The sequence below is a fragment of the Nicotiana sylvestris genome, chromosome 6 (assembly GCF_000393655.2).
Source record: "Nicotiana sylvestris chromosome 6, ASM39365v2, whole genome shotgun sequence".
Classification (NCBI taxonomy): Eukaryota; Viridiplantae; Streptophyta; class Magnoliopsida; order Solanales; family Solanaceae; genus Nicotiana; species Nicotiana sylvestris.
The window spans coordinates 167,263,632-167,276,319 of record NC_091062.1 but is presented as its reverse complement, the minus strand read 5'-3'; the positions used below and the strand labels follow the sequence as shown (position 1 = coordinate 167,276,319).

General features: G+C 39.3%; 1 protein-coding gene across 1 annotated transcript; it reads right to left on the bottom strand.

The window, feature by feature from the left end:
• Positions 1-2,573: 2,573 nt before the first annotated feature.
• Positions 2,574-3,755, bottom strand: LOC104226537 (abscisic acid receptor PYR1-like). Its single transcript, XM_009778559.2, has one exon. It carries the CDS (start codon positions 3,564-3,566, stop codon positions 2,889-2,891), a length of 678 nt encoding a protein of 225 aa, XP_009776861.1. The 5' UTR covers positions 3,567-3,755; the 3' UTR covers positions 2,574-2,888.
• Between the last annotated feature and the right edge of the window lie 8,933 nt (positions 3,756-12,688).

Genomic DNA, 12,688 nt, shown 5'->3' with positions numbered 1-12,688 from the left:
CATAATAGTAGCTACGCACGGACTCTCGTCACCTAGTGCGTACGTAGCCCCCATATTTAGCAACAAATTACTCAATTATTACACCTATGGGGACAATTTCCTCTTACAAGGTTAGAAAGGAGACTCACCTCGCTCCAAAGTGCACTTCCAATAACGAGCCCAAACCCTCAATTCGGAGCCGAAAGATCCAAAACTAGTTAAATGAGGTAAGAACTAGTCAATATAAGCTCACAAGATTGAATTCTAGCTATTTAGCCAATTTCCCAACCATTAATACAAGTTTCTAAAATCCGACCCCCAGCCCACGTGCCCGGATTCTAAAATTTTCCGAAGAAAGTTATTTTATAACCTAAGGATCAATAATATATGATTTCTAATCCATTTCATAACCAATTTCGTGGTAGAATCTAAGTTTTATTAAAACCCTAGGTCTAGCTCTAACCCCTTGATTTCTCCAAATTTTTAGGTGTTAATCTACCCAAAACTCGAGTGTTAAACTTAGAAATAAGGGGGATGAACTTACCTCACGATGCTATGTGGAAATCCCTTCTAAAGAGCTACAAAATCGCTCAATACCCGAGTGCCAAATGGTCAAAAATGGCTGGAGCTCGACTTAAATGAAGCTCACTGCTTCAGCAGTTTCCAAATCTGCGGTTAGGGGATCACATCTGCGAGAGGAAACCGCATCTGCGGAATTGGCTAAAAGAGCTGGGACCGCTTCTGCGATTTTGAAGCCGCATCTGCGGCTAAGGAGCCGCTTCTGCGGTTTGGCCTGGCCAGCTCTGGGCCGCATCTGCGAGGCTACGACCGCTTCTGCGGTATCGCACCTACGGTCGACCAACAGCAGGTGCGGTTATGACAGAAGCAGATGCTTCAGCACTTTTCCAAATTCTCAACTTCACTCGAGCCTCATCCGTTTGACGCTCGGGGCTCCCGGGCCCTGCCCGAACATACCGACAAGTCTGAAATCACGAGACGGGCCTACTCAAACCTTCAGAACGCCCGAAATAACGTTAAATCTAAGAGTCACCCTCTAAAACCAAATGAATCAAACTTATAAACTTCAAGTTCTTAAATTTCCTCTAACGAGCCGAAACACCCTAAAACTGCTCGGATTGACACCAAATTTTGCGGGCAAGTCTTAAATGATATATCGGACCTGTACCGGGCTCGGAACCAACATATGAGCCCGATACCCATGGAATCAATCATTAATTAGTTTCATTAAATCTTTAAAACTTCAGATTAACAATTTCTGATAAAAATTCATTACTCGGGTTAGAGACCTCGGAATTTGATTTCGGGTATACGCCCAGGTCCCATATTTTCCTACGAATCCTCCGGGACCGTCAAATCACGAATCCGGGTCCGTTTGCTCAAAATGTTCACCAAAGTCATACTTAGCCTTTTAAGAAAATCCTAAGGAATCAAATGGGCATATTTCACTCCAAACTCTTCCAAATCCCGAACCCACCATCCCCCTAAGTCGTAATTAGTTAAAGCAAGCGCGTAAAGTTTTATTTAAGGGAACAGAGTTCTAAATGGCAAAACGACCAGGAGGGTCGTTACAGGATAATGAACCATTTTCTTGTGACGACTACCATGTTGCTAAACAATAGCATGTTTGATTGTTTATTTCAAGTAGCATAATTAAATTGGGACGGTTTTGATATTTTTTACAAGTTATGGGGTATAAATCATATTTCATGGTTTTGCAAAAAAAAGATATTCAAATATGTTGCAAAAATTATAACCAAACACAATTTAATCTTCAATTCAAATTTTAGTGAAATTCCAAATTTGAAAATTTATTTTGGAATTCATGGCCAAACACCTACTAATTATAGCGAGCCAAATTCAGATATTTGTCTCTGGGCTTTTGAAAACGATACACAAAAATACATGAAAATAGGACGTGTTAACCAACTTTCGAACCGGTAATTGAAAAATAGCTAGTATTGTAAAGTAATTGAAAATAGTCAATATTTTGCTACAATACAAAAAGTTCGACGTAATATACTGGAGATTAGTACAAGTGCGCATGTATATGAACTTCTAGCATATTATGCTAAAACTCTAGCACACGGAAAGTTCCAACATAATATACTGGAGATTGGAGCATTTGTGTATGAACTTCCGGCATATTATACTGGAACTGTAGCACACGGAAAGTTATAGCATAATATACTGGAGATTTTGAACAGTGTATTTGTTCAAATTTATCTTTAAATAAAAAGTGATTAATTTCGAATTTTTTTTAAACTGTGGCTATTTTTTTAATTATCACCGGCTATTTATGAATTTCACCCCAAAAATACTGAGAGAGATCCAATGCTGAGCAGAATCTTGCAATGGCATTGTATTCATAGACTCTTCTTTCAAAGTACAAAGGCAAGTGATTAAGTAAATTTAAATTAATATGGAAACTAGGAAGCAAACGTTGAATCTCCACTACAAAGAGCAATGCAACATCTTCAACAATCAACCTTCATCTCCATATTAGTATACGGTGTATAACATTCTGTAGATTAGCAAAATGCTATTAATAAGCTGAAGTAGATTAAAACGGAAACTTAGTAACAAAGTAAAACTTTCCATTTCCACTTCAACAACGACACTTTAATTGAAAAAAAGTAAACGGATTTTTTGTTCTTTCCACAAAATAAAAAAGTTACAGAATACAACATCTTCATCTTGACATTTCTTGATTCTGTACATCACATCGACTAAAATAACCTTGTTTCCATGAACCCTTTAAGAAACAATACATCTTTTCGATAATTTCAAAGAAAAAAAATTCAGAAATAAAGCCAATACCCAAACCCCGGAAAAAAAAAGAAAAAAGAAAATTAAGATGAATAAAAAATAAACCTTGCTGTATCGTCTTTTCAGTTTTCTGAAACGACACCGTTGCCTCCACGAGCAATAGCTTCAGCGACGGAGCCCAACTTCTGAAGATTCAACTTGACGACAGTATCAGCAAAAAGACGAGTGTCTTCTTCAGTATTCCCTTCAGGCACATCAACAACGTAAGATTCCAAAACAACGGTCAAGATTTTCCCATCGAGTTGTTGATCGAATCCATGTACAGTAGTAACTGACCTGTAATTCCTCAATCTATGTTCCCCACCAATTATACTGAAACCCGTAACGTACTTTTCATCATCCAAAATATCAAGCCTCTCAGTACTTGTATCCGCCGGTAAACCGGAGATGACGTTGACGTCGCGCGTGGCACCCACGACGATGGAAAAGTTTTCTCCGACGGAACAGCTTTTGATGAAGTGTTTGTATATCTGGGGTTTGTCGAAACGGCGGACGACGGACCAGACGATGTGCGGCGGCGCGTGGATGCGTTGTGCGAGTAGTGAAGAGCATTGTGTGGCTGAGTTGACTCGGTAGGTGTGGAACTCAGTGACACTTGATTTTAGCTCATCGAATTCTTCTGGTGTCAAACCGGGTGGAACCGTTAAGTGATGGGTCGTGTTTGATGACCCGTTTGGTTCTTCTTCGTGCTCTTGATGCTGCTGACGAACGTGGGTCATTGAGCTCTCAGATTGCTCCATTAAATGGAGAGAGAGGTTTGAAATGAAAAAGTTGGAGAAAGAGATAGATAAAGAGAAAGGGGGAAAGAGATTTTATTTTGTTTACATTCGTGAGCGATTACAGGTAAAGAGAAAGGCCAATGGAAAAAATAAAGTGTTTATTTTATTCTTATTTTAATAAGTGAATAATAGAAGAGATGCAATCACTTTGTTTTTTAATGTCGAAGAGTCTATGACTCTATATATGACATGTTAATTCCACCAATTTTATAAAGGGCAAAATAAAAGCACTAAAGTAGAAGGACATTCAAATATTAAAAGGTACTATGAAACTCTTTTAAAAAAAAAATGATACGAAAAATATATAACTATACGTTTTATGTTATAAATATATATTATATTATGAATGTTCATTTAGTATTACGATGTAAATAAGCTTCCTGAAGAAGCTTATCCATATGAGACTCCGCCGTAAATATGGTTATCTATTTACTACTTTATTGGAAATAAGGTTAAGCTTATCATTTCGGTACTTCGTTATGGATAAATATTACCCTTGACAGAAGATTATCTACAAGTAGCTTACACAGCAGCTTGCAGTAGAACCTTACACAGCAGCTTCCTTTCTTCTATAAATAGAGGAGATTTCATTTCATTATATACATGAATTTGAAGTTGAATAATAAATCTCTCTCTTGTCTTTAATTTCTTTACTTTAAAGTCTTTATTTTATAACATTTTATTTATTTTAGTGACACTATTTTTTCATCAATGTACTTTTAAATGAATTATATATTTTTATATTTGAAGAAAATTCACATCTTATTCTTAATGGGAAGCCTTTATAAGCACATAAATACTATTATATGTTTAAGATTACAAATTTCAAAGGTCTTATAATTATCAATTATTATAAAATACATAAAATTAAAAGTATTTATTCTTCTAAAATTTTATATCAAATTATAATATATCACTCACATTGAAACGACGAAAGTGGAGTATATAAAATGAGATTTGAGTAAAAGAGAAAATTTAGAGAATAAATGAAAATGTAGGGAGCGTAGGAATGTGTCAAGGTCAAGTAAGTGGGAGGACAGGTTGGTTGCTGCCCCGCTAGGTGGCCCGTGATTGGTTGAAAGGTCAGGTAAAGCTCTTAAGCTGCAAGTCAAGACAAGTTATTTTTTCCTTATTTTGCACAAGTCAATACTGCATTTATTACTATCTATTTTTCTTCTTTTTCGAATGAATCTTTACTTTATTTGTTGTTTTCTATTTCGTTTACTTTTCGAGTAATTTGATTATTTTTTACCAAGGTAATGATATTCAGATATTGTAATATGGAATTTTGGATTTATATTTTAAACTGCTTTTTTTCTTTTTAAGTTAGAGTATAAGTTCATTTCATGGGGGTAATGTTTAATTAAGCAATATTTGTTTCTCAAATTAGAGAATACATGTGTAATCACGAATAATTTCACAACTTTTTTGTATTAGCTTGATCATAAATATGAGAAAACAATCTCTCATTTTCATGATCAAACATAAATTTGCTGGCAGTATACGGGGGCGACCTCACAAATTTTGTGTCCTAAACCCTAACTCTATGAGGGACATTAACTTTTTATTTTATTTTTTATTTATTTGAAATCTATTTTTTAGCTATTTCACTACTAGAAATTCGGCAAAAATCGACCGCGGTCGACCGACCAATTTTGATCGGTCAAAAAATCGGCCAAAAACTGAACCAAAGTCGGTCGGCTTTCGAAATATTTTATTTTTAATTTTTTTTTACGAAATCGATCAACTTTGGTCGGTTTTCTTTGGCGCAAAAATGCGAAAAACTATTTTTGATTCCCACAAAATTTATTTTTCAAGAAACCGACCAACTTTGATCTTTTTTATTTAAAATAAATTAAATTTAATATTAAAAAATTGACAGAAATCGATCGGTTCGGTCGGTCATTTTAAAAAACCGACTGAATTCGATTGGTAATTTTATTTTTTAATAAAACCGACCAACAATGGTCGGTTATTTTCGTGCGAAAATACAATTAAAGAGTATAAATGAAATAAAAGACAGTCTTAAACAAAATGTACCAATGGTCTAGTGGTAGAGTAGTATTCTGCCACAGTATACACCTCGATTCGATTCCCAGATGGTGCATTTTTTAATTACATAATTAAAATACCGACTGACTTTAGTAGGAAAAAACCGACCAACTTTGATCGGGTTTTCAACAATTTTTTTTTTAATTTAATTGACCGACCAAAGTAGGTCGGTAATTTTCGACCAACTTTGATCGGTATGCCCTTCCAACCTTCAAAATACTGACCACGCGTTAATGATCGCATTTTGGACGGTTATTGGCCATTACCGACCTACTTTGGTCGGATTTTTTTGACTATTTTTTCCGAAATTCTAGTAGTGTCTTAGATACAAAGTTATAAATAATTTTCTTATAATCAATAACTCCTAATAAGTATTTCTCAATTGACAATATAGCTAATCCATTTAACCTATCTTGTGACATTGTTGTTCTTAGGTAAGATTTTATCAATTTTAATTTTGAAAACTTCTTTCCACTGAAGTAACGATAACATGAGTTATTAACATTATCCCACAAGCAATTTAGTCAATTGAAAAAGAATTAAATCTTTTTATTTGATTAAGTATATCAATTAAACTGTTATCTTCTAATTGTACCATTTTCCTCAATACTTTTAATTTCAGAAAAGAAAATCTAAATCATCAATATCGAATTGATTATTATGCTTTAAGGAACATTTAAGATTAAGACAATATTTTTTCAAATTTTCAACATCTAGTGATCTTAGTGTTGGGATTTTAAGTATATGATATGCTTAAAATAGGGTGAATGGAAAATGGAGGGAAATTAAAATTTTAAGTGAAATTTTAAGTTTTCTCCCTTGGCAAAGGGACATTGTCCCATATTGGAAGAAGAAGAAGAGGTTTTTTATGGGTATATAAGCAATTGCTCTTTTTCTAGATCTTAAAGAGTTGAGAAGAAGGCAAGCCTCGCGCAACCATCATCGTCGCTCGCTTGGCTCGGCTTCAGCTTCGGTGTCACAACCCTAGACCCGAACCCGGTCATGATGGCGCCTATCGCGAAACAAGGACATCTGATACAAATCCCCATATCCATTTAAACAGTTACAATAATTCAATTTAAGTCATTAATGAGTAATAAATCCCAAAAATAGAGTGAAATAGAACAAGTGTAGAATAAACACAGCCCGACATCGGGGTATCACCAGTCATGAGCATCTAAACATCCACTTAAGAGTAGGAAGAAACTACAAAGTCTACTACAAATCCAATACAAATGAAAATAGAGATACGAAGGAGAAGCATTAGGCTGCGAACGCCGAGCAGCTACCTAGTGAACTCCGAACAATTTGCTGGAAGCAATCAACCCTCGCTAGCAGGATTGAGGCTCCTAAATCTATAAACAGGGTGCAAGGAGTAATGTGAGTACGCCAACTCAGTGAGTAATAAAAGTAAAAGCAGCTGAGCGATAAGAAAAAACGTAAAACACAGCAAAATGCTACAAAGAGGCAGTATAAAACCAATACAATGCAATAAAACAGTGAAAACTTGTACAAAACACCTTAGTTCAGTAGAAACCTCCTTAAAACATCTTTTAGCAGTTAAACGAGTGAAAGAAAAGCAATGAGAAAAGATAGACACATAAAATTAGCCTCTCGGGCAAAAGACCAATAGAATCAGCCCCCTCGGGCTATCTCACAATCACTCGTATCATCCCCTCGGGCAATAACATGAAACAACATCAGCCCCTCGGGCTATATCACATCACAAATTGGGTACCCGAGCTCACTGGGGGTGTACAGACTCCGGGATGGGCCCCTTATGACCCAAACGCAATATCAAGCTATCTCGTGGCATAATCAAACAGGCTCTCGGCCTTATACCAAGCCACCATGTGGCGTATAACTCAGGCCATCGGCCTCATAATCATGAATCGACACAATACCGCTGCGGCGCGCAGCCCGATCCAAAAGTATCCTCACAACACAGGCCCTCGGCCTTAATCAGTCAGAATCTCATAAGCCACTCGACAACAATAAAACTTGATGCTCAGCCTAAAATATCATTTAAAATATCAAAAAACAAGTAAAGATGGCTGGATTATGAAAACGGTAGAATATAGCATAACTAAATGCAATTACGAAGTCAAAATAGTGAGAAATAGTAGTAAAAATCCCCTAAGGGTCAGTTGGCACGAGGCCCAAAACATGATGATAGCAAACAGTTTTCAATCAAATACATAGTTAAACAGTCATACGGGATGGACTAAGTCACAATACTCAACGGTGTATGACCCCACGCTCGTCATCTAGCGTGTGCGTCACCTCAAAATAGCACAACGATGTGAAATCCAGGGTTTCAGACCTTCAGGACAACATTTACAATCATTACTCACATCTATCCGGTCCAAACTCTAGCCCACGATGCCTTTACCTCTTGAATTGGCCTCCGGATGCTCCAAATCTAACCAAAATTAGTGCACAACCATCAAAATATGCTAAGGGAACAAAGCCCACTCGAAAGTAATCAAATTACAATACAAATGCCGAAATTTGCCAAACCCGACCCCCGGTCCCACGTCTCGAAATCCGATAAAAATTACATCAATAAACTCCTTATCACTCCTCGAGTTCATTCATATCAAAAGTACCAAAATCCAATCACAAATGACCCCTCAAATCCCTAATTTTTGGTCTCCAATTACAAGACCCAATTCTTCAATATTAAGGCTTAAATTCTACAAATTCCATGATTAATTAGGTAGAAAACACATTAGGATTGAGTATTAAGTCCATAAATATTACCTCCAAGTGTTCCCCCTTGATTCCCTCCTCAATCCTCTTCAAAAAGCTCTAAAATCGCCTAACAATGGTGGAACTTAGGCTAAAAATTGCGGAATTGGTCTTTTAAGACATTCTGCCCAGCACTTAAAACCTTTTCTTCGCGAACGCGGTCAACGCCTTGCATTCGCGAAGCATAACCTAGCGTTGACCACTTTTCCTTCATCACGAACGCGACCCCACACCCGCGAACGCGAAGCTCACTGACCCTAACCCTTCGTGAATGTGGGACCTCTATCGCGAATGTGAAGGGAAAACCTCCTGCCTCTCATCCTAACCCTTCGCGAATGCGAGGACCCACTCGCGAACGCAAAGGCCAAAAGTCTGCAACACACACAATAGATTTTCTACAATCTTTTTCAACTTGAAATGATCCGTTTAACCACCTGAAACTCACCCGAGGCCCTCGGGACCTCAATCAAACATGCCAACATATCCCATAACATCATTCAAACTTGTTCCAACCTTCGGAACGCTCAAAACAACATCAAAACACCAAATTTGCATCGGATTTAAGCCTAAGAGTTTCAAAAACTTCCAACTTCCGTTTTCGATCAAAAGGTCTATCAAACCACGTCCGAATGACTTGAAATTTTGCACACACATCCCAAATGACATAACGGACCTGTTGCAACTCCCGGAATTCCATTGCAACTCCTATATCAAAATCTCACCTACCAACCGGAAAATGCCAAAATTCTAATTTCGCCAATTCAAGCCTAACTTTACACCGTACCTCCAAAACACATTCTGATCACGTTCCTAAGTCTCAAATCACTTCCCAAAGCTATCCAAACCATCAGAACTAACATCCGAGCCATTTTTAACATAAGTCAACATCCGGTTGACTTTTCCAACTTAAGCTTACTCAAAAGAGACTAAGTGTCTCAAACTTTACCAAAACCTCTCTGAACCCGAGCCAACCAACCCGATAACACATAATACGATTGAACAAGACAATAAGAAGTAGAAATGGGGGAAACTGAGCAGTAACTCATGAAACGACCGACCAGGTCGTTACATCCTCCCCCTTTTAAACAAATGTTCGTCCTCGAACGAGTCAAGAAACATACCTGAAGCCTCAAATAGGTGAGGATATCTGCTCCGCATCTCCCGCTCGGTCTCCTAGGTAGCCTCCTCCATGGGCCAACCTCTCCACCGCACTTTCACCGAAGCTATATCTTTTGACCTCAACTTTCGAACATGACGCTCCAAAATGGCTACTGGCTCCATATCATAAGTCAAATCATCATCTAACTGAACCGTGCTGAAGTCCAAAACATGGGACGGGTCCTCAATATACTTCTCGAGCATAGAAACATGAAATACCAGATGCACCCCCGACAAGCTGGGTGGCAAAGCAAGCTTATAAGCCACCTCCCCAATCCTTCGAAGCACCTCAAAAGGCCCAATGAACAGAGGACTCAATTTACCCTTCTTCCCAAACCTCATATCACCCTTCATGGGCGAAACCTTCAACAAGAACTTCTCACCAACTATGTAGGACACATCCCGAACCTTCCTGTTAGAATAACTCTTTTGCCTTGACTGCATTGTACGAAGCCTCTCCCGAATCACCTTTACCTTGTCTAAAGCATCATGAACCAAGTCTGTACCCAATAGCATAGCTTCACCCGGCTCAAACCAACCAATTAGAGATCTACACCGCCTCCAATACAAAGCCTCATATAGAGCCATCTGAATAGTGCGCTCGGATTGCCCGTCCTTCTGAGGGTGAAACGTTATGCTCAACTCAACCTGAGTACCCAACTCTCGCTGCACAGACCTCCAAAACTGCGAAGTAAACTGAGTGCCCCTATCTGAAATGATAGAAACTGGGACACCATGCAAACGAGCAATCTCCCGGATATAGAACTCTACCAACCGCTCTGAAGAATAGGTAGTACACACAGGAATGAAGTGCGCGGACTTGGTCAGCCGATCCACAATCATCCAAATAGCATCGAACTTCTTCAAAGTCCGTGGGAGCCCAAATACAAAGTTCGTGGTGATCCGCTCCCACTTCCACTCCGGAATATCCATCTGCTGAAGTAAGCCACCCGATCTTTGATGCTCATATTTCACCTGCTGACAATTGAGACACCGAGCTACAAATCCCACAATGTCCTTCTTCATTCTTCTCCACCAATAATGCTGTCTCAAATCGTGATACATCTTCGCGGCACCTCAATGAATGGAATACCGAGAGCCGTGGGCCTCCTCCATAATCAACTCTTGAAGCCCATCTACATTGAGCACACATATCCGGCCCTGCATCCTCAAAACCCCATCATCACCAATGGTCACATCTCTGGCATCATCGTGTTGAACTCTGTCCTTAAGGACGAGTAAATGAGGATCATCATACTGGCGCTCTCTGTTGTGATCAAATAAGGAAGACCGAGAAATCACACAAGCCAATACCCGACTGGGCTCCGAAATATCTAACCTCACGAACCGATTGGCCAAGGCCTAAACATCAACTGCAAGAGGTCTCTCCCCAACTGGAATATATGAAAACTCCCCATACTCGCCGCCTTCTGTCTCAAAGCATCGACCACCACATTGGCCTTCCTCGGATGGTACAAAATAGTGATATCACAATCCTTTAGCAACTCCAACCATCTCCACAACCTCAAATTGAGATCCTTCTACTTGAACAAATGTTGGAGGCTACGATGATCAGTAAACACCTCACAAGACACACCATACAAATAGTGCCTCCGAATCTTCAACGCGTGAACAATGGCAGCCAACTCTAAATCATGAACAAGGCAATTCTTCTCATGGGGATTCAATGATGAGAAGCATAAGCAATAACTCTACCCTCCTGCATCAATACACACTCAATACCAACTCTCGAAGCATCACAATACATGGTATATGAATCTGAAGCTGATGGAAAAACTAACACTAAAGATGTGGTCAAGGCGGTCTTGAGCTTCTGAAAGCTCTCCTCACACTCGTCCGACCATATGAATAGAGCACCATTTTGAGTCAACTTGGTCAAGGGCGATGCGATATATGAGAATCCCTGAACAAACTAGCGGTAATAACCCACCAAACCAAGAAAGCTGCGAATCTCTGTGGCTGAGGATAGTCTGGGCCAACTCTAAACCGCCTTTATCTTCTTTGGATCAACCTGAATACCCTCGCTGGACACCACGTGCCCCAAAAAAGCCACTGAACCGAGCCAAACCTCACAGTTGGAGAACTTTGCATAAAGCTTCTCCTCCCTCAATCTCTGCAACACAACTCTCAAATGCTCCGCGTACTCCCCCTGACTACGCGAATACACCAGAATATCATCAATGAAAACTATGACAAACGAGTCAAGATACGGCCGAAACACGCTGTTTATCAAATGCATGAACGTTGCGGGGACATTGGTCAGCCCAAAAGACATCACCAAGAAATCGTAATGGCCATATCGGGTCCTAAAAGCCGTCTTAAGAATATCCGAGTCCCTGATCTTCAACTAGCAATAACCTAAGCGGAGATCAATCTTGGAGAACACTCTCTCTCCCTGAAGCTGGTCAAACAAATCATCGATACGAGACAAAGGATATTTGTTCTTGATTGTTACTTTGTTCAAATGCCTGTAATCAATGCACATCCTCATCGTACCATCCTTCTTCTTCACAAATAGAACAGGCACACCCCAAGACAACACACTAGGACGAATAAACCCTTTATCAAAGAGTACCTAAAACTGCTCTTTTAACTCCTTCAACTCCGCTGGTGCCATACGATACGGTGGAATAGAAATGGGCTTAGTGCCCCACACCAAATAAATACCAAAATCAATATCCCTGTCCGGCGGCATGCTCGGCAGGTCTGTAGGAAACACATAAGGAAAATTCCTCATAACTGGAACAGAATCAATACTGGGAGTCTCTGCACTAACATCCCTCACATAGGCTAGATACGAAAAACATCCCTTCCCAATCATACGCTGGGCCTTCAAGAATGAAATTACCCTACTGGGAACATAATCAATCGAACCTCGCCACTCAATCCGTGGCACACCCGGTATAGCCAATGTCACTGACCTAGAATGACAGTCCAAAATAGCACAACACGGAGATAGCCAATCCATGCGTAATATAACATCGAAATCTACCATACATAATAACAAAAGATCCACTCGGGTCTCCAGACCCCAATAGTCACCCCACATGACTGGTACACACGGTCTACAACAACAGTATCACCCACTGGAGTAGATACAA